Consider the following 23,155-nt stretch of genomic DNA (forward strand, 5'->3'; position numbering starts at 1 on the left):
ATGGAGTGAGGAGGTGAGGCTGCCTAGTCCTCAGCAGCTGAGTGGGATGGAGGCTGCGGCAGCTGCAGACGCCTCTTAAAGGGGCCGTGTCCGCGAGCGGACTTTTGCAGTGACAGACCTGCTCACTCTGAGCACCAGTGCCAGTTTGGCTGTGCAGGGGGCATCAGGGACTTACAGGGAGACAGTGAGTTGACCAAGTGAGGGCCGAGGCAAGACTCGCTGTGTACAGAAGTGCCGGCAGTATCCATTGTTCCCCCTTCCCAGTGTGCGACTCAGCGCCGACATAGCGGAAAGTCATCCAACTGGATAACAGAGGTCGTTCCACCCAGAGGATTCCCCGAAACTCAGCGTCCCCCAACTCGCAGCCCCACTCAAGCCACATCCAGGTGTATCCTCCGCAAATCAGGTGCTCCTTACTGAGAAGCACCTAAACTCACACTGGAGGCAAATGGCCTCAGTTTCTGGTGTGGCCTTTTGAGGCAACTATAAGCCCAGCTTCTGTGGATTGTTTGCTGAATCTTAATAGGTGGCCCTGGAGGGGCACAGGCTTTGGCTAAATTTGGCCTGCAGCTGAACCCCTCTCAGGACTGTGCCACTGAACACCTACTACACAAAGCTGCACTAGTAAGACCAAGAGACTTGGGAGCTTTGCTTAGTACATAGAAACAGACTCAGAAAGGCAGCCAAAATGGGAAGACAAAGAATATGAGAGAACAGAACAGATATCCAGAAATAATGGAGTCAAGTAATCTAACAGATGCAGAGTTCAAAACACTGGTTATAAACATGCTCAATGAACTTTTGGGAAGTGTAGATAAATTCAGTGAGAACTTTAACAAAGATAAGAAAACACACACACACATAAAAATGAAAATGGAAATTATAAAAGGGAACCAGTCAGAAATGAAGAACACATTATCTAAGATGAAGAATACATTAAATGGAATAAATAAAGTGAATAAAAAAGAGGATCAAATGACCTATATAGAGGATGGGAAAGCCAAGGACACCCAATCAGAATGGCAAGCAAAAAGAAGCCAAGACTATAATCATAACTTAAGGAGCCTATGGGACACTATTAAAGGTAAAAATATCCATTTTGTGGGGGTACCTGAAGAGGGAGAACAAGAAGTTGAATATATATTTGAAGAAATAATGATGGAAAATTTCCCTCACCTGGTGAAGGAAATAGACATAAAACTGTGGGAAGCTCAGAGAATCCCAAAAACTAGAAACCCAAAGAGGCCCACACTAAGACACATCATAATAAAAATGCTAAAGGTTAAAGACAAAGTGAGAATCTTAAAAGTAGCAGTTAGTTACCTATAAGGGAGCACCTAGAAGACTGGCAGCTGATTTCTCAAAAGAAACTATGCAGGACAGAAGAGCTTGGCACAAAATATTCAATGTGATGAAAACCCAGGATCTACAACCAAGAATACTATATCTAGCGAAGCTATCATTTAGAATCGAAGGATAGATAAAGAGCTTCCCAGACAAAAATAAGCTAAAGGAATTCGACACCACAAAGCTGCTATTACAGGAAATGTTGCAAGGACTTCTTTAAGAAGAAAAACCATGCATCAAAATCATGAATAAAAAATGGTAATAACTACATATCTATCAACGAGTACTTCAAATGGAAAAAAAAAGCGCTCCAACAAAAGGACAGGGTAGCTGAATGGATAAGAAAACAAGACCCCTACATGTGCTACCTACAAGAGACTCACTTGAGATTGAAAGATACACACAGACTAAAAGGAAAGGGATGGAAAAAGATACTGCCTTGATGGACCTAGAGGGTATTGCACTGAATGAAATGCGTCAGATAGAAAAAGACAAATTTCGCGTGATTTCACATATACATGGACTCTAAAGAACAAAATAAACAACAACAACAACAAAAGTGGAATTAAACAAAACAGAGGATATTTTGAGGGCTATTGGATGGGAGTGGGATTAGGCGGGAAGGCAAAAAAAAAGACAAAGGTATTAAGAGATACGAACAGTTGCAGTATAGACATGGAGATGTAGAGTGTAGCAAGAGGAAGATGGTTAGTAATATAATAAATTTGTAAGGGGGAAGTGGGGGTACTAGATTAAGTGAGATGATCACTTTGCGAGTTATGTGGATCTCTGGTCACTATGCTATATACAACTGAAACTGGTATATTATTGTATGCCAACTGTAAGCGAAAAATAAAACTCATTGAACTGTACAATGTAAATACAAGCAACAAATTGTCTATTATACTTCAATACAGACAAAACAAACAAACAAGAAAGCTAACATAATTTATTTATTTTTTAAATGTATTGAAATCTTCACATACAGTAAAGGACATGGTAAAAATCAAAGAAATGTAGCTCTCTTTCACAATTAGACATGGATTTTTCTAGAATCTTCTAGTAACTTCATTCAATTTGCCTCTTTGAAAATGAGAAGTTTCTCATTTAGGAGACTAAGAATTTATGCTAGGTATATTGATAGTATTCTGCCATTCAAGGATAAAAATGTAATAACTATTTAGTTTTAATTGGAAGAAATAAGCTCTACCCATTTTTCACATAATTGTAAATTTTATATTTTCCCAGTTACATTCATAAAGCATTATAACCCTGATTACTACTCGCTCATACCACTAAAAAAATGATTTCTGTCTAGCAACCTGGGATCCTTGGGCATTTTAAAGTCCTTAAAGTATCCAAACAGTTACCAGTATATACCTTGACTTATTTTTAAGAACGTGGGAGAATTTACAGAGATTTGGTGGCCATTCACAAAAGATTATTTTGACTGTAATAACCATCCCCCCCAAAAGGGGGAGAAAAAACTCGTAAGGATTTAAAAAAAAAAAAGCAAATGTTAATTATCCTTGTAAGATTATATAAATGCCATTTCTTTACCAACATAATAACAAACTTCCAAGGATACAGTTTAATCTCCTGCTGTGATCATGCATTTTATTGAATTATCAGAAAAAGAGACATCAAGAATAAATTCACCAAGTCAGCCTTTGCAGGAGCAAATTGTGCCAAAGACCTCTTTGGTTTCTTTATGGAAACCAGAATTTATCCATGACTCATTCCTACTCAACACTTTACATGTAATGTTAATTCACAAGTTTACTCTCTTTCTTTGTAGTAAGCACTGAGAAGAAAGCCATGTTTGGGGCCATGAATGAGTATTTCTTCCAAATACCGTCAATAGTTTCTTCTTCCCCATTATTTAATTCAAATATGAAATATCTGAAAATATAAAAACTACAATTTCCTAGTTAAGTATTCAGAGACAGTTATATTCTTAAATATTGAAAACCCATCTTTAATAATTTCAAAAAGTTCTGAAGATACAATAAGATCACTTGTTTCTTTCCCCTCATGGTCTCTCAAGAATATCCAATAAGTTATTCAATAAATAAATCATTATGTTTTTGTACAGATGTAAGTTTGTACCAACCCTGCAATTTCCCAAAGGCTGCCTCAGACTCTAGCAGAAATAAGGCAGGAAGTGAACTCTTTCCAAGCTGGGCAGGAGACCAGAGCGGGAGGTAAGATTAGAAGAGAGGAATGGGATAAGGTCAAAGTCAAAATGATGCTTAAAAAAAACCTAAAGGTTTTCTGAGGGGTGGGTTAGGGGGATATGTAAGCAGTTTACTGAGACCACTGCCTCCATTAAGAGAGTCCAATGCTACGAAAGAAGGCGCTCAAAATAAGGTCACAGAGATCAATGTTCTTCCAGCCAAGCTCTGCAATAATTACCATATTGATTTGCAGCACATTAGCACAAAGAAATAGGTACAAAAATGAGGAACCAATAAAGTTTGATTTAAAAATTATCAAATTCTAAAAAAATCTGAACAACTGTTGGAAAAGAGGCAAGAAGAAAACAACAAGTGGCTGCCCAAATACATCCCCTAGAAATCGATGCCTCATCAGTTCCCTCTCCCCACACTAAAAACCAGGAGTCTCCCTCGTATCAATACTGAGAATCATGGCCAAAGAATAAGCGTGCACTATCAGCAGAACTGTCGCACTCCTCAGAAACAGATCTTTTGAAGACTTTGGGGGTTCACATTATATTACAACTGACAAAGTCCAGGGAGACATAGCTGCCAAAAGACAGGTACAATAAGAAAGTCACAAAGCAGAGCTGGCTTTACTTGGAAGCACTTTGCCAGGCTTCACACCAATTCAGCTTGGCAGCAGTCTACTCCCTTGGTGGAAATGTGAAGAAACTTTGAGAAAGTATCCACTGAGAGATACATATCACTCCCATCTACAGCACTGGACGTCACCAGCAGAGATCTTAACCTAGAGCTAGGTCGATATTTAATCATACAGTCTGCCTTTCAATCTCCTAACTCAGAAATGCAGGGCTTAACACAGTAATCTTTTTATCCTGACTTAAGGGAAGTAATTCTATTAAGAATTGAGCATGCCTGGGAATTTACCTGCTTTACTGTGAGTCTAAGAATTTGAGGCTGGATGGGTAATGCCACAGAATAAAGAGGAGCAGCTTTGCAGAGTTGGTCCTCTGTTCGAGAGCAGTCCTGCAAAGACTCATCTCCCAGTGTGTAAGATCAACAGGCAGGGGGCTGCAGAGTGCCCGATAACCTACCTGCCACTCTGGTCTGAGGTCCATGTAACTGATCGCCCCTGGGGTTTGGTTCTGTACAGTATCCTTATGGCGTGAGGAAAGTCAGGAGCTGTCTGAGCCCCTGTCTTCCTGATCTGTAAGCTCCAAGTGTCAGTGTCAAACAGGAGTTCCCCACAGCCAGGAGCCTGGCTGCAGCGAGCATAACAGTCTAACTGCTCCCTCCAACGATCTGCAGGCAGAGTCACAAGTTCACGTACAATCTGATTCCTGAGCTCAGAAACAACTGTGAGCTTGGGAGACCTTGTAAATTTTTCAATACCTGGCACAGCAGCAACATCCACCTCCTCAACCTTTAATACAGATAAATCACAGCAGTCCAACACTAGCAAAAAATCTTCACTCCCATGATTCCCTGTGTCACAGCAGTACTTTGAGCTAGAAATCTCAGAAGCCAGTTTCCAGTTGTCATGGTTACCATCTTTACCTGAAGTATCTTTTTCACCTTTACCACAGATTGCAAAATCATTGTATCCCATTTTAGATGAGAAGGTCCTTGTATTTGTCACAGAAATATGGCATGGTTCCAGCATCCTAAATTTGCAGGCTTCATTTGATTCTGGTCGGCAGGTTTCCTCCGTGGAACTACTCTTTTTCCTGAATTTGTTTCCAGAATCAAAGAAAAGCACTATGGTGCCTTCAATGATTTGACTTTCAAAATTCACATCTAAATCCAGTACATAGTGCTTCACAAGTATGTGGCTGGTGTTGGCCATGAGAGGCAGGTCATCTCGAGAAGGGTCCAGATTTATGTTCATGGTGTAAGTTGTTGAGAGCTTTGTTAAACTCTCAGGAGGGGCTTCCTATCTGCCTTAATCATCCAGAATCATAAATGGCTGCTTACCAAAAAAAACCTGATGTCACAAATTACGGTTCCACAACTTTCGGTCCCCTGGCAAAGAAGAAAAACACAATTAGACAAAATTCCAAGTAAGACCCTAAATGTTCCTGCAACCGCTGCTCCTACAATTGACTACTTTCTTAAATAATCTCCCAATGTGTTAGGAGCTCATGGCTAGAAGGCAGACTAATCTTTGTGACTGACATCAAAGAAAGCGTCATTATGGGTTTCTAAAAATATTTCAATTACCAAAGAAATAAAAAGGGCCTCCACAAAGCCAGAAGAATTGTTCTCCTGACTAGAACAGTCCCTGTTTTGGAAAGAGCAATTGTTATGTAAAAGCATAACTGAGCATCACTGTACCTCCTGTTTTAAAAGATATTAAATGTATCACTTCTAATTTTATGCATCAAAGATAAGTGATTGTTTCTCTACTGTGAGTCTAAGTAACAAATGTGAATGAAGGCTAAACGTTCTCATATGTTTTATTCTTTGAGAGTAATAATTTAATATATACAATGTAACTCCAGGGATTAATGTACTTTTCACATTAGGACTACTCTCATATCAGTGCTTCCAGTAAATTACAGGAAAATGAGCCAATTTACCAGGAGTGCATTCTAAGTATTCCTTTGAGATTGTTCATGGAGATTTTTCAAATTTATAGTTAAATACTCAAGGTATATCATTACATCTTAATAGCTGAAAACCCATTAACATTCTGGATAATAGCCTTCTTGTGGCAAACAAAAAGGTCTTCTCATTTGAAAAAAAAAGTATGCAAATACCTATAAAAAAGAAAGAAATTAAAATGTAGAAACAGATGTTGTAATAAAATGCTCAAGTTCTTCATAAAAGTTCTGAATCAAAATGTATTCTTATTTTATAATAGCAATCCGGCTAAAAGAAAAATTATTTGAAATTATCTCAGTTCCTGTTGTGTACCTAATTTCTTTCAGCATATGCTGTTCTTTTATTGTTCTTTTACCAAAAATAAAAAAGAACTAAACTCTAGCAGAGTAGATAAATTTAAAACAATTTTTATATTTATAAATATTAGGAGGTATTCTTTTATCAACTACAAAGATTACTTGCTTGACTTTTCAAGTAAAATTGAGCCCTCCCTTTTTATTGTTTAATTCTTCCAGGCTTCCCTTCTGACTTTATCTGCATGTCTACTGGACTCTTACTTCCCTTCCTCCTAGAATCTCATTCCAGCAATCAAGTCCATTGAATTTTCATTTTCTACTTCTCCACAGGCTATTCCCTCATCAAAATCTCACCTGGCCTAAAAAAGAAATTTGGCTTCCTACAGCCTTGTATAATCTGTTTTCCCAGTCATGGAGCAGTCCCTTGTCCTCTAGCCAAGGGCCTGCTCAACAGACTGCTCCCTGAAGACACCACACCTCCTTGCTTTCTGGATTAAGCAATGTGCTATACCTGGAGTGCTCCTGGCTCCTGCCTCCCATATCTACCTGCCAAATTCTATTTTCCTTCAACACCCAGTTCAAATTCAAACACCTCTCCAAATCCTTCCCTGCTCCCTACTCTTCCTCTCCCTACCAAACTGTATGTGGTAATGTACACTTTGACTTTTAAGAGTAATAGGAATTGAGAGAAATCAGAGATGCAAAGAATAGTTTGAAATTACTTTATGGAGAAGGTGGTATTCCCTTTGGTCCTACAAAGGTCAATGGGGAAAGGAAATAAGCCAGGATATTTTCTTTTCTGCATGAGAGGGATTGAATTTGTCACATAAAGAATAACCTTCAATAAAGTGACTGACTATAGCTATGTAATGAGAAACAATGGACATTAAAAATTCATCCTGCTGGTGTTTGGGGCTGCTACCATGCTGTATTTGTTGATTAGCCTCTTTAAAAAAAAAATTGTTTAATAAAAAAATAAAAACTCTGCACGCGTGCACACACACATGGAAATCTGAATCAACTGAGATAAGGGTTAACTTAGTGACTGTCTAAAATATCTCTCTCTGTATCATTCCAATTTTTAGTATATGGGCTGCCGAAGCAAGCACATGTCTAAACTATATTGGAAGAAGTATAGTTTAGCATTTGTAATAGTACTGATATAACCATTCATTGTCTACTCCTAATGGATTTATTCATTTATTTGTGAAAATTAATATATTTTAAGAATAAAATATATTCTACAGAGCAGTTTTCACCACTTTTGCCCCTAGTGACAGAGAATGAGGCTGCCTTACAACTCTATTCATTCAAGCCTGTTAACATCATCTTGTCTGTCACACTACCTGGCAATCCTTTGGTCCTTTTCAGTGGATTCTTGAGTATATTCCCCATAGTTGCAATGCTAAATCTTTTCTTTTCATTTTCCAATTCCATGCCTACTGAATCATCCTCATCTATTTGGCCTTCTACTTTACTGAGTTGATTTTGAATCTCTGAAGCTCCATCATACCTCGAGTATCTCTAGTTCTTCACAATTATTACCTTTTCCTGATTCAGACTGATTCAGAGAGAACAATATCCCTTCTTGCTAAAGCTAGTTCCCTTCCCCTTGAATCCCAGCTTTTAGGGTTTGAGAGGGTCAAATAAACAGCACTTTTCTTGCTCATTCAAATTCTAAACATACTGAGAAATAAGATAAGGGTATGGCAGAAGAAAACCAAAATATCACCATTATTACTAATGAAGACTAAACTGGAGAACCTGGTTTAGCGGTACCTAGAAACCAAATGCTCAAATTCAACAGATTTACCCATAGGGTCACAGGCAAATGCTGGCTCAGGTCAAAGCTCCCAGAAGAGGAACTCCCCAGGTAAGACTTAGGGCCTGGAGAAGTAAGGAGAACAGCTCTCTGTGGTAAGGATTACTACCCACAAACAAAAGGGAGAAGCTGAACTGAGCAGAGCATGCCCCGTTTCTTCTTCCCAAATTTATCAGAATAAGTCATTCTACCTCCCTGAGTGTAGAAGTAAAGTAATAGGAATGTTATGGTAATTAAGAAAATGAAAATGAAACCATCAGAAATGGGAAAGAAGTGTTCCCCTTAACACCATCCTGTCCCACTAATTTGGAAGCATGTTTCATTTGACATTTTTTCTCTTGCCAACATTTTGTCCCTTTCCATGTCTCCATCATCTTCCCAATGTTTCAGCTACCCCAGGGCCGTCATCTTTAAAAACAAATATTGATACACACACACACACACAATATCAAAGCATTATGCTGTACATCTTAAACTAATACAATGTTATGTCAATTATATCTCAATAAAACAACAAACAAAAACTGTATTTGACTTTGGCCCTGTTGCCCATTTTAATTAGTCCTTATTTCACTGAGCTTTGGAGCTGAAAAATTCCTTAGGGCGGCTCACTTAGTCCAACTCTCTAGTTTTACAAATGAAGACAATGAGGCCCAGAGAGGAAAAGCAATTTAATTTGCCCAAGGTCATCCATTTCTGCTTTTCCACTTGCTGATGCTCTTCCTTAGAATTCTCATCCTCCAGCTCATGGCCATTTCCTTCATATCGTTCAAGTCATAAATCAAATATAAATATCACCTCTTAAGATTGTCTTTGTATCCCCATTCTACCTTTTTTGTTTTAAGTTGTGTGAACTAGAATCAACTTATATTGTAACGGCTTTGGGGGAAAAATAAAAATTTTTAAGACAGCTTCAGAAGATTAGAAGATCACCATCACCTCTGCATGGTTTCCAACCTAAGTTATATGTAATGTGTAAGTCTATTATAACCTGTTTGTCATTACACTGACTTTGTACTTGCCTTGGATTCATTGATGACCTCAATCTCCCTTTTCTGTGAGTCCACAACTCTCACTAACATCAATCAGGGGTCACAGTACCAGGTTTAGGGAAGAACTGAACTCAGTGAGGTTGCAAACATGTGTAGGTGGCTACCTTGAAAGGCCTTTCTCAGCAAATAATAACCATATCCTAAGCAGTCTGTTGACTTCAGCACTTTTAGCTATTATTGTGCTACAATTTAAAATGCCGACCCGTCTCACTAAAGTATTTTTCCATTCTGTCATAGCCATAACATAAAATTCCCCCCCCCCTTTATCAAATCCAATGGTTAGTTTCCAGTGGCTAACCACTATGCCTCTAAAATGTGGTATTTTAAATGCTTAAATGATTGTCTCAGCAACACCATTAAAAGCTTCGAAAGGTTTAATATACAGCAATTTTTTCTTAAGGGGGGGCAGGGAATAGGAAAAGGATCAAATACTAAACAGAGCTATATCACAGAGAAAAACTGCCCTACTACTCTCAATCACCCAAACAGAAATGCACACACTGACAAATGTGTAAAACAGCCTCTGTAGAGCCATTCTGGATCCCTCCAAAGAAAACAATTCCATTCTCCTTTCAAGCTACAAAGCTGTGTGTATCACTCTCAGGGCCCTTAACTGCCTCATTTTATAGTTACCGCCATCTTCTTCTGGTCTATAAACAACTTGGGACTCCTGATTCATCTTTGCGTTCATGACCATGTTAAAGCAGAGTACCCTGTATATATAGCAGGTTCTCAACATATATATATGGAATTGATATCTGAAGGCATCTGTGATTTCAACATCTAGTTATTTACAGAATAGAGATTCTATCTTGCAAGGTTCTAGTATAAAGTTATTACTTAACAAACATCTTCTTACAAACACCTCTTAATTTTTCTTCTCAGGATGTATACCTGTACCTCTTTATGTCACATCTCTTTTCTTGAAAGCAACTCAGGAGGAGAAAATTTTGCATATACACACATTATATAGTATTGAGCATACTGTGAGTAGTTACAAAATATTTAATTCTACAGATTACTTGTTCAGAGGAAGACAGCTTTCTGCTCTTCTAAAACTGTTCATTCTTTAGGATACGGTAATCACTCTTAATGACAGCCAGTTTATTGCTGAAGTATACTGTTTCTGGGCACAGTTCCTCAGACACTCATATGCATATAGGAACACTGCTCACTGCTGTGAAATTTGAGAAACTAATTTCAGAATTAGAATCTTAGAAATGCAAATGTATTTTGTTTAGACATGACACACTGACACATATTCTGTAACTTATTTTTTTACTTAATGGTTTTGAAATATAATCATGTAGATGCACATAGACCTAGCTTGTTTCTTTTAACTGCCATTTAGTATCCCTATATGAATATTCTACAATTTATCTATGTATTTCCTCGTGTGTGTTAAATGCTGTTGAGTAGACTCTGACTCCTGGTGACCCTATGAATAAATGAGTCATATCTATAGTGTCTTGTCCTCAACAATCCTGCTCAGCTCCTGTAGACTTACGCCTATAATTTATTTTATGGAGTCAATCTAGCTCATATTTGGTCTTCTTTTCCTTCTGCATTCTATTTTTCCCCGCATTATTTTCTTTTCCAAAGAATGCTACCTTCTCATGTGTGCCTGAGGTAGGATAACTTCAGTTTTGTCATTTTTGCCTCCAGTGATGTTTGAGGATTGATTTGCTCTAGGACCCACTTGTTCATCTTTCTAGCAGTCCAGGGCTCTCTTCCAACACCATATTTCGAATGAATTTATTATTTTTCCTATCAGCCGTCTTCACTCCCCAACTTTCACATCTGTACATAGTAATTGGGAATACAAGCGTGTGGAAGATCTTAGCTTTGGTCTCTAATGATATATCTTTCTTCTTAATCTTTACTCATTCTATTGCTGCCCTTCTGAGTCTCAGCCTTCTTTTATATCTTGGCTGCAGTCTCCATTCGAATTGATGACCGAACCAAGGTAAGCAAACTCTTTAATAATTTCCTTACTGATAAATATTTAAATTTTTAAAAATTTTTCATTATTACAATAAAGGCCATATACGACAAGCCCTCAGCCAACATTATACTTAATGGTGAAAAACTAAAAACCTTCCCTCTAAGATCAGAAACAAGGCAAGGCTGTCCACTATCACCACTCTTATTCAATATAACATTGGAGGTCCTAGCAAGTGCAATCAGACAAGAGAAAGATATAAAAGGCATCCAAATAGGAAACAAAGAAGTCAAACTGTCACTATTTGCGGATGACATGATTCTCTCTATAGAAAACCCTAAAGACTCCACAAGAACACTACTAGAGACAATAAGCAAATGCAGTAAAGTCTCTGGATACAAAATCAACGTTCAAAAATCCATAGTGTTCCCGTACTCTAATAATGAAGGGTCAGAAAAAGAGGTGGAAAAAATAATTCCTTTTGCAGTTGAAGAATAAAATACCTAGGAATAAATCTAACGAAACAAGTGAAGGACCTATATAATAAAAATTGTAAGACCCTATTAAAAGAAATCAAAGAAGACACAAAGAAATGGAAAGATATTCCGTGTTCTTGGATTGGAAGAATCAATATAGTTAAAAAGACCTTATTACCTAAAGCATTGTACAGATTTAATGCAATCCCCATCAAAATCCCATTGGCATTTTTTAAAGAAATAGAACAAAAAAATCACCAGATCTGTATGGAAGCACAAAAGACCCCGAATTGCCAAAGCCATCTTGAGAAAAAAGAATGAGGCCGGAGGCATCACTCTGCCCGACTTCAAATTATACTACAAAGCGACAGTAATCAAAATGGCATGGTATTGGCAGGAAAACAGACATATGGGCCAGTGGAACAGAAGAGAGTCCAGAAGTAAACCCATATTTATATGGGCAATAATTTTTGACAAAAAAGCCAAAAACATGCAGTGGAGAAAGGAAAGCCTCTTCAATAAATGATGCTGGGAAAATTGGAAGGCCACATGCAAAAGAATGAAACTAGACTATTGTCTATCACTGCACACCAAAATTAACTCAAAATGGATTAACGACCTGAATATAAAATCTGAAACAATAAAATGCATAGAAGAAAACATAGGAATTAAACTGACGGACCTTGGATTTTATGAATTTGACCTCAAAGGCAAGGGAAGTAAAAACAAAAATAAATGAATGGGACTATATCAAACTAAAAAGCTTCTGCTCAGCAAAAGAAACTATCAACAAGGTAAAGAGACAATCATCCGAATGGGAAAATATATTTGCAAGCAACGCTTCCGATAAGGGCCTAATTTCCAAAATATACAAAGAACCCATACGACTCAATAACAACAAAAAAACAAACGACCCATTCAAAAAATGGGAAGAGGACTTGAACAGACATTTCTCCCTAGAGGACATACAAATGGCCAACAAATATATAAAAAGATGCTCAACATTGCTAGCTATTAGAGAAATGCAAATCAAAACCACAATGAGATACCATCTCATACCTGTTAGAATGGCTATAATCAACAGGACAAGTAATAACATGTTGGAGAGGATATGGAGAAATAGGAACTCTCATACATTGCTGGTGGGACTGCAAATTAGTACAGCCACTATGGAAAACAGTGTGGAGGTTCCTCAAAAAACTAAGAATTGATCTACCATGTGATCCAGCAATCCCTCTACTGGGTATTTACCCCAAAGACTTGAAAACTCATATGTGAAAAGATATTTGCACACCGATGTTCATAGCAGCATTGTTCACAGTGGTCAGGACATGGAAGCAACTGAAGAGTCCTATGATAGATGATTGGCTAAAGAAGCTGTGGTACATATATACAATGGAATATTACTCAGCCATAAGAAGAGATGAAATACTGCAATTTGCAACAACATGAATGGACCTTGAAATAATCATGCTAAGCAAACTAAGCCAGACAGAAAAGGTTGAAAATCACATGATATCACATATTATGGGATATAAACCTAAAAGCAACAAATGAACAGGACAAACGAACAGAGACTCATGGACATGGATAATGAACTAGTGGCTACCAGAAGGGAGGGAAAAGGGGGCAGGGGTAAAATAAAAAAAATAAAATGTTTTAAAAAATTATATATATATATAGCATGAAAAAAAATAAACTGGCATTTAAAAAATTTTTTCATTATTACAAAAAATGCTGCATTGATATCCTTGTACATGTCTCCTAGTGCACATGTATAAATGTTTTCTGAGTAAAACACCCAGAAATTCCATTTTTCCTGATATTAACATTGTCATACCTGCTTTTTTTTATTTGTTTTTTCCTGATATCATTTCTATCCCTCTGTTTTTATTTTTAACCACTCTGAGTTGTTTTGCCTGGGTATCTTTTTAAAGCAGCATTGACTGCATTTAAAAATATGTAATTATCATTTTTAATAATTGAAATTTATTTACATTTATCATGATTACTGTTGTAAGAGCTCTTATCTCAGCCAACTTATTTTGTATTTTCTGTCTACCACAATTTTGTTTCTTAGCTTTTACTTTTCTGCTCTGAGAATTCTTTTTTCCTCTACTATTTCATAAGTGATACAATCTATTTCTTTAACATGCCTATTTAAAATCAACCTCTAGTAGCCTTCTAAACAATACAGTAAAAAGACCCTACAAAGTTTTATTATCAGTCTCTCCTCTTCCCCTGCCCCCGTACCAGCTTCCGTATTATTGTTGCAAATATCTTAGCATTATGTTGTTTTTAACAACCCTCATTCAACTTAGAAAAAAAGTCAATACTTATTTTTATTTGTTCACCAGCTTTCTTATTCATGACTGATTGATATATTCCATCCCCTTCTTCAGGATTCAATTTTGTTCCAGTTACTATTGCTACATGACAAATTAACCCAAAACTTTGTGCCTTCAGACAGCAACCGTTTTATTATATTCTGTGGGTCAGGAATTTGCGTAACTCTTAGCTGGGCAATCCTTCTGCATCTTATGAATTTGACCATGGCACTCTGTGGTTTTCAACAGGAGAAGAGACTTTTCTGATGACAGAGTATCTACACAAAGCCTCTCTGGTATAGAAGTCTCAGAAGAACTGAACATCTTATATGGCAACTGGCAGCTACCAGAGCAAGTGTGCTAAACAATCGGTTGAAAGCTGAATGGCTTTTTCTGATCTAGAATTGAAAGTCAATATAATATCACTCCTATCATATTCTGTTGGTTTCAAAAGAGAGTCACATGGCCAGTCCAGATGCAAGGAGAGGGACATCAACTCCTTTTGATGGGGACTAGCTAAGTCACATTGGAAAACAGTATGTGAGATGGTAGATATTGTTATGGCCATTTTTGGAAAATACGATCTGCCACAATTTCCTTTTTACTTAAGTATATCTTTAGTAACTCTTTTGGGAGAAGTTTATGAGTAGTAAACTTTTTCAAGTTTACACGTTTGTGAGTAGTAAACTTTTTCATACTTACACGTTTGAAAATGTCTTTATTACATCCTCACTACTGAATGATCACTTAACTAAAAGGTAGACTTAAAAGGTGAGTTATTTTTATTTAGCACTTGAATATATTACTTCTGACATCTCTTTTTGCTGATAAGAGGTTGGTATTAATCTGCATTTCTTGATATTATCTCTTTTTTCTCTCTGGTAGATTTTATATTTTTCATTATCTTTGATATTCTACAGTTTCACTCAATATGTCTAAATGTGGATTTATTCTTATTTGACCAGCTCAAGATTCAGTGTGCTCCTTCAGTCTGAGGACTCAGGTATTCTTTCCATGTATAGCCCTGAGTAGAAAGCAAACTGTATTGCCTCTGTTGGGACAGTGTAATGGAATTTTCTTTCTCCATTTAATATAGGGAATGCTCCCTCATATCTTCTGGCTTGATGCATTTAACTCAGTTTCAGTTCTCTACATGTACTGGGTCCATGGCTGGGTACCCCTTCCCCTCCAGCTACTATGTGAAAGCCTGATGGACAGGTTAGACTCCTGTCCATCATACTAACTTTACATTCCCTCTCTATTTTGGTCAACTAGGATAACTCTTTCTTGCTTTGAATTTGTGTATGTATATAAGAGAGTGTGTGTGTGTGTGTTTATATGTACATATACAGTTATAGTTATAATTTTATATAGCATTCATAAATACTTGAAGGGAAGGGTGGAATTTCCTTACAATTAAGTTGATCATATTGACCAGAAGGCCAAGGACTCCACTATACCATTTAAATGGTCCATACCCACAAGTCCTTTGGTTCTAGAAGTTTCCATTCAGAACATGCTTAATTGTATATCATTATAGGCATCATAGCTATAGATTCCCTTTCATCATCACGGAAACCTAGAGAAAAGATTAAAGATTGAAAGGATAAGAATATGTGCCAAGAAATAAACCAAGATGCACAGAAAGCTGGATTATATTATTCATTCATTCAAAAATATGTGGAATCCTCTTCTACTCTCTCTTTTCCTATTAATTCTCTCCCTCGCCTCACCATGTCCTCATGGAAAATTTTCCTGACCTCACTGATTAAGTCAATTTCCCCTCTTAATAGATCCCATAGCACTATGTACTTCTTCATAGCACAACAGCATTAGTTTTACATTTATTTGTTTTTTTAATTAATATCGCCCTTCCCCTTAAATGAAGGGGAGCACCAATTTTGGTAATCATGTAATAGCTTATATAAGACCAACCCTCCCACTGATAACATTTATAATCTCTAGATAACAATGAAAAAATATGAAAGCACAAGAGAGTGAGCAAAAATTGTTAGAAACTGTAGGGAGTAGACACTTGAGAGAAGGGAATAGCACTGAGTTTCCTGTTTTACAGTTTTTTACCTGAGTGTAGGCCCTAACTGGTGCTATGCCAAGCAGCTAAAATTCAAATTGAAACCTGCAGTCTTACCAGCTGAAGAATAAGAAAACAGAGTTCAGGACTGACAGTAGCTGTAAAGAAGGAAAACTTCAGAAAAGGCAAGAGCTTCATTCTGCATATAAACCGCCCAAGTCTCTAACTGAACTATGCAAGTACGGGACAGACCAAACAGTCCATTCCTGGCTAAATGAACTGAACTAAACTGAAATGTCTGCTGCTGCTCGCTGCAGGGAAGGCAAAGCTGGAAGTTTTAGTTCAGGCAAGTTAACTGCTTGTTAATACAAAACATTAATACTCTTCCGAGGAACACAAGGAAACCAAAGTTTCTATAAAGTATCAATCGCAACATCTAAGATAAAAACCAAAGTTATTAGACATCAAAGAAAACAAGAAAATGTGACCCATACTCAAAAACAAAGCAATCAATGAAGCTGACTTGAGTGGATCCAAATATTGGAATTAGCAGACAAAGACTTTAAAGCAGTTATTACTATTATAGTTAAGGGCATAAATGCTGTAATATAAATAAACTAAAAGGAAAACTCAGCAGAGAAATAGATATTAGTATTTTAAAAAAAGGAAATTCTAGAACTGAAGAATACTGTATCTGAAATTAAAATTAACAGATTAGAGATTACAGAAGAAAGAGTAAGTGAACTTGAAAATATTTATATAGAAATTATACAATGTGAAGAACAGAGAGAAAAAAAATGTTGAAAAGAATGAATGGAGCTCCAGGTACTTTCGAGCCAAAATCAAAAAGTTTAACATACATAATTAAAGTCCAGGAAAGAGAGGTAAAAGAGAATGCCATGCAAAAAATACTTTAAAAAATAATGAACATTGCAAACAACCGGCACTCAGACTGTAGATTCTACATACCATTGTCCAGTAAAAGGAACCAGGCCTCTTTGGAGAAGGGGCAGGAAAAATACAAGATAGGCCTGGAGCATCAGATAGGCCTCCAAAGGCGAAGGGTGAGGGAGGGGAAGAGGAGGCGGAGGAGGGAGGAATCGTTACAGAAAAAGAGTAGGGATATCTCAAAAGGATACAGGAAAAAAACATAAAAGAGCTTCCAATGACCAAAGCTGGAACAATTAAAGAAAATAAATAATGACGGTATTGAATTAGAATCCAAAGAATGAAATAAATATCTATGACTCTATTCTGGTATAAACAAATGATTGAATAAATAAAATAAATGGGGGTTCAGGAATACATCTTTCTTATGGAAGAATTCCAAATTATATAGATACTACCTCTTCCAAGAGTTAGAGGGAAATTTCTCTCCCCGTGAGTATGAGCCATACTTAGTGACTTGCTTCCAAAGACTAGAGAATGAAAAAGGAAAATATCAAGTTTACAGTAGACCTTGTGGCAGACGCAAGGTTAATCACATTGTTAAGGTTACTATCGCCATTAGTAAGTCATATCGATATCATTCGATAGGATTTGATGAGACAGGCACCTTACCTCTATAGTATTCTTCCCCAAATCCATAATCTCAGTCTAAGCATGAGAATACATCAGACAAACCCACATCAAGGGACATTCTAAAAAATACCTGACCATACTCTTCAAAAGTGTCGTGGCCATAAAAAGCAAATAAATTCTGAAAAACTGTTACAGATTGGAGGAGACTCAGGGATATGAGTATAAAATGTAAAGTGCTATCCTAGACTGGATTCCTAAAACAGAAAAAAAAGAACATTAATGGAAAACCTATAGTTAATGGCATTGTACCAACGTTACTTTTGTAGTTCAACAAATACACCATGATTATATGTAAGATGTTAACGATAGGGGAATCTGGGTAATAAGTATGTGGGAACTCTATACTACCCTTGTACCTTCTTTGGTAAATGTAAAAGTATTCCCAAAACCCACTTATTTTAAAATAGTTAAAATTTTCCAAATTTGGTGAGAGATATAAATCTAAAGCTTCAAGAATCTGAACAAACTCAAGCTGGATGAATGCAAAGGAAATCGCACCTATGCACACCATAATCAAACTGATTAAAAAACAAAGAAAAAATATCTTGAAAGCAGGCAGAACAAAATGACAGTACATGCAGGGTGACAATGACACAAATGACAGATGGCTTCTCCTCACAATGACACTTGACTACTCATCAGAAATAATGGAGGCCCAAAAAACAGTGGTATGATATCTTTTAAGTGCTGAATAAATTAAAGGAGCACATTTGCCTCAAATATGTTAGTCCTAAAATCTTATTTTATTAACTCATTAGGAAGTCCTTATTTTTATACTTAGCAAAATGGTAGCCCATTTGGTTGAATTATCCAAAATTCTGAATGAGTATAGGCTGAACTAATTTCTACTTTATTCAAAATTGATATGTCCTCTTATTTGTTCATCTATTTTTTCTTTCTATTTCTAAACAAATATATTCTAAAAGATTAACCCTCCCTCTAAAATATCTAGCTCTTTCTTCAGTAGAAAGTCTTATGAATATTGAACAAACTGGCATAGCATGGAACTGGTTTTCTACTCAAAGGTTTGAGCAGCTATTAAACTCTCCAGTCCCTCAGAACTTTTCTTTGAGCTCCTCATATTCATATCTCCCCAATCTGATAGAAATTGTTCACTAGTGCCCTTAAACAGTTAATAAACTTTTAAAGTTGAAGTCATTTTTAAACAGCAAAAACAAGCCAATCAAAAGATCACATTATCTCTGGTATAATTTTAATCTTTTAAAATTAAAATTGCCTTCAGTCATTTCATTTAGTTTCTAGCATTTTAACTTTAAGCTTCCCACCTTTGTTCATTCCTTTATATTTTTCTTTTACTTCAAGTAAAAATACAGTGTTAAAACAACATTAAGCTATATGTTTTAACTGAACAAGTACCAGGATATTTAGAGTTTAAAACCCCTCTGGAACCATAACTCTAACAACCCCCTCCCCCCACATAAATATATGCTACAATAGACTCTTTCATTGCAAAACTCATACCCACAAGGCAATGTCATTTATCACTGAGTAAATAATGCAAGATAACATAATGAAAAGGGGATTTTGCTTTAGTCCCTTAACTATAAATAAAAATATGTAGCACTTTGCAGGATTACCACATGTGGTATGATATTAACTTAAATACCAATCTTTAAGCCAAACTATAAATAAGATAAACTGTGCTCTGGTCTCAAGTTTTAAATAGTCTTTCTTTTCTTTAAATTTACTGCTTTCGTGAAGCATATACGAGTGACTGCATATAATTTGTGATCATGTAATGAAAGACCCAATTGTGATATGTATATGCCAAAAAAAAAAAAAATCAACAACTGGAGTTAATGTTGCTGTGGGAATTATAAAAAGTGCCTGTGATGAAGATCAACACAGTAAAGCCAAGTTACAATCAGAGTCAAAGACCTTTTCCCGGATAAAGAAAGCAAATCACTGTCAGCTGTGGCTTGATTTATATATTATACCCAGTCAAGGGGATGGGGGAGGTCTAAATGTGAACACTGCAAACAAAAACTGATTTTACTCACATCAGTATCACATAGTCATACACTGAATTATGCTTCAACATGATGTGATAGGATGGAATTCAGCTTCCCCGATGGCCGTTGTGTTTATTCTGGCTATTCTGATCACATCTTAGCATCCAGATGCCAGTCCTCTTTGGTGCCTAATGTGTTTATGCTCCCAGTATCAGCAGGCATTGGGTTGCAAAGACCAGAGTGGAAGTGATTTCACTCTATTTTCAAAGAGAAAAGAATTTATCCCTTTGATTGCTACTTCCTTGCAAAGTAGAGCTTGCTTCAGTTTCTAGAGTGCCACTTAAACTAAATTACAGCAGAGTGATCAGAAAAGGGTTCCTGAGAGACCACATTACAGTTATAGAGAAAAACATTTCAGCTTTTCTACTTCTTTTTCAAGAAGTCATACTTGCCCATGGAGGCTGACCAGTGAAGACAGAAAGGTTATTTACCTGCTGAACTGCAACGTCTGACTCCTCATTAGGAGATGAGTCTTAATAAACATTGATTTGTTTCCTGAAACTACTAACAATTAAAGATTTCATATGAAATATCTAAATTTTAAAACTAGAGAATAACTTTTCTGTGTCAAAACTGTTACGTTTTGCAACATCAAAGAACACGACAAAGAACTAATCAATCATAGCACAGCCTGTTGTGGGTACACCTCTCCTACCAAGTTTGACTTTGTCCTCATGTAACCCCTTAATCCTTCCGTTGGCCTTTGTCATGTTGCTTAAGGCACAAGACTTTGCACATACCGATAGCTCTGCTATCCAGGAGCAAATAAACTGATTTGTCAGTTTAAAAAGAAAAATGCATTTATGAAAAATTTAAAACTAGCAAAAAGCTGTGAAAATGTCTATTAGAAATAATCAATTTAGAAGAAATAATTGATAATGAGTACTTACTATGTAGCTGACACTCTTCTAATCTCTTGCAATCCTTCTTATTCTTTCTACCCCTTTTTCACAAATGAAGAAATATGCTCAGAGAGGCTAAGTACTCAAGATTACCAAGAGTTCAACTCCAGAGCATTCTTAACCTCTATGCCCATGGTCTCTTTTGCATGGCAACCCTACAGAGCAACCATGACATACCACCTGTATCAAAGTCATTTGGAAGATGAGAGGCCCATCACAGACAACAGCAAAGGTGAGAGAAAACCTGAGGGCTGGGTTCAAGACTGTGAAGGGAGAATAATTAGGTCGGAGAAGAGAGGAGTGGGCACAAACAACAGACACTGCATCTCTGCCCAGCTCTCTTTCCATTCTAATACTTAGAAGAGGGCTGAATCAAAGTTAGAAACTAGTATACATCATTTTGACAGGTATGAGTTTTGAGTTACATTTTAAATTTTACATTTAGAGAACCTAAAATATCATACTTATATTCTTTTCACACTTTTAAGGAATGATTGTGTTTCTAAATATTATATATAAGTTTAATGAAATAATTTTATCTTAAGTCCATTTGTACCACATTATTCTTCTTTTAACCATGATTGGGGATTAAGTGACTCCATTTTATTCCTCCCCTCATTACTTTGTTATTCAGCACTCATGTTTACTAAGCATTGACTAGACTAGAGTAAAAAATTTCCTAGGCCAGACCCTTGGTCACAATTTCAAGCCATTTTACCAATGCTCTCACCGGGGCTTCTGCGACCCTGCTCACTTAAATGAACATGCCCACCACATCAGTGCTGGACCTCGGTAATGCTTCAGTTTGCATTTTCCCCTGTTTGAACCTGATGTGCAAATTCCTCTCTTTTCCCTCTTCTAACTGCCCTCAGTTTGCTCTGACCAGTAGTTATCTGGGTTACTGCACCATTACTCGTCAATCAGCCCCCATTCTCACTTCCAGGTTCACTCCCATGGCATCTGTTCCCCACTCCTGCTTCTGGCCATGGAATACTGCCTCCTTAGTATAAATATCTCCTTCTTCTTTCTCACATATACTTTCCCACCTCTCAGCTGATAGGAGCCTTTAAAGTTGCTCAGGTTTTCCAACTACACACACACACACACTCCACACTCAAAATGTGCTTTCCCTCATTTGACCCGATAGCTTTTGCCATTAAACTTTACCAACCAGTGGTTTACACCCTCTTCTATTTCATGATCATACATTTCTTATTAAACTGTTGAAATCTGGCATCTTCTCATAACACTTTGCTAGAAGTTTACTTTAAACATTCACAATGACTTACTTCTTGCCAAATCTAGCTTTACCTCAGTTCTTATTTTCCTTGACTCTCTGTGGTTATCTGACACTACTAACTTCCCACCACCTCTGATGATTCATGGGACACTGTACTGTCTACATCCCCTCTAACATTTCTGCCCCCAGAACACTGGGTGCACCTCAAGACTCCGTCCTGGGTCCTCATAACATCTTGAAGTCTTTCTTTTGTTCACATCTCAGATACTCAACTCATCATTCTATTCCTTATCACCAGTTTTGATCTTTTAAGTCCCTGCCACCTATCTCCAAAGCAATTCTTCTCAAACTACCTGTGCTAAAGGGCCAGTTATTTTTCCCATTACAGGTCAATACTCTTGTAAAATATAATAAAAATAAATCATACAAAAAAGACATATAAAATACAACTTCAAATTTTTAAAATTAAAATTAACATAAACAATCGGAACAAACCATAGCAAAGGAAAAAAGAAAACGATTACTATAAAAGTTTTTAAATGATAACTCTCTCAATACGTATCTCCCTACAGACCAACTAGTTTGTGGGTGGGTGCTGGTTGGTGGAGAACTCTTAAAGAAGCACAGCTCTAGAGGCTGTAGGGCATCTGATTGGTCTCCTACCATTCCCTAATATACACCAACTTCCACATTTGTTATGGCAACAGCACCTTCCACTGGGTCCAAAAGTTTTGCATCATCTTGATTCCTCTCTTTTGTAACTCCTCCAAATCAATTATCAACTTTTAAATTCTTCCTTCAAGTTCTTTCTTTCATACAACTCTTCTCCACATTGATGGCAAAACCCTGATCCGGAAACTAAGACCACCTATCTGAACTATTATCAACAGCATTCTAAAAGAGTCTCCCTGTGTGGTGAGCAGTCTTTAGTGCTATTTATGAATACAGTCATGCACCACTTAATGACAAGGATATGTTCTGAGAAATGCTTTGTTAGGTGATTTCGTTGTTGTGCAAATATACACAAACCTAGCCTACTACACACATAGGCTGTATGGTATACCCTATTGCTCCTAGACTACAAACATGTACAGCATACTACTGTACTGAATACCATCGGTCACTATAACACAATGGTATTTGTATTTCTAAACTAAGAAAAGGTATAGTTAAAATATGATGTAAAAGATAAAAATGGTACACCTATATGTATAGAGCACTTACCATGAATGAATCTTTCAGGACTTGAAGTTGCTCTGGATGAGTGAGTGAGTGATGAGTGAAATGTGCACTGCTGTAGACCCTTCCTCCTTCCCTCCCT

General features: G+C 36.8%; 1 protein-coding gene across 25 annotated transcripts in view; it reads right to left on the reverse strand.

The window, feature by feature from the left end:
- AOPEP (aminopeptidase O (putative)) overlaps positions 1-23,155 on the reverse strand; it is a 333,589-nt gene that overhangs the window by 293,724 nt on the left and 16,710 nt on the right. For 24 of the 25 annotated variants that reach the window (XR_005656715.1, XR_005656716.1, XR_005656717.1 and 21 more), the window contains exon 2: positions 4,622-5,549. The exons of the other annotated variant lie outside the window; for it this stretch is intronic. Coding sequence is in view for 10 of the 24 variants with exons in the window: in XM_039880464.1 (XP_039736398.1) it covers positions 4,622-5,415 (794 nt within the window). In the remaining 14 variants the exon portion in view is untranslated. The remainder of the gene's footprint in view (positions 1-4,621; positions 5,550-23,155) is intronic. 25 annotated transcript variants of the gene reach the window in all.

Source organism: Pteropus medius, unplaced genomic scaffold, assembly GCF_902729225.1.
Source record: "Pteropus medius unplaced genomic scaffold, Ma_sr-lr_union100, whole genome shotgun sequence".
NCBI classification, from domain to species: domain Eukaryota; kingdom Metazoa; phylum Chordata; class Mammalia; order Chiroptera; family Pteropodidae; genus Pteropus; species Pteropus medius.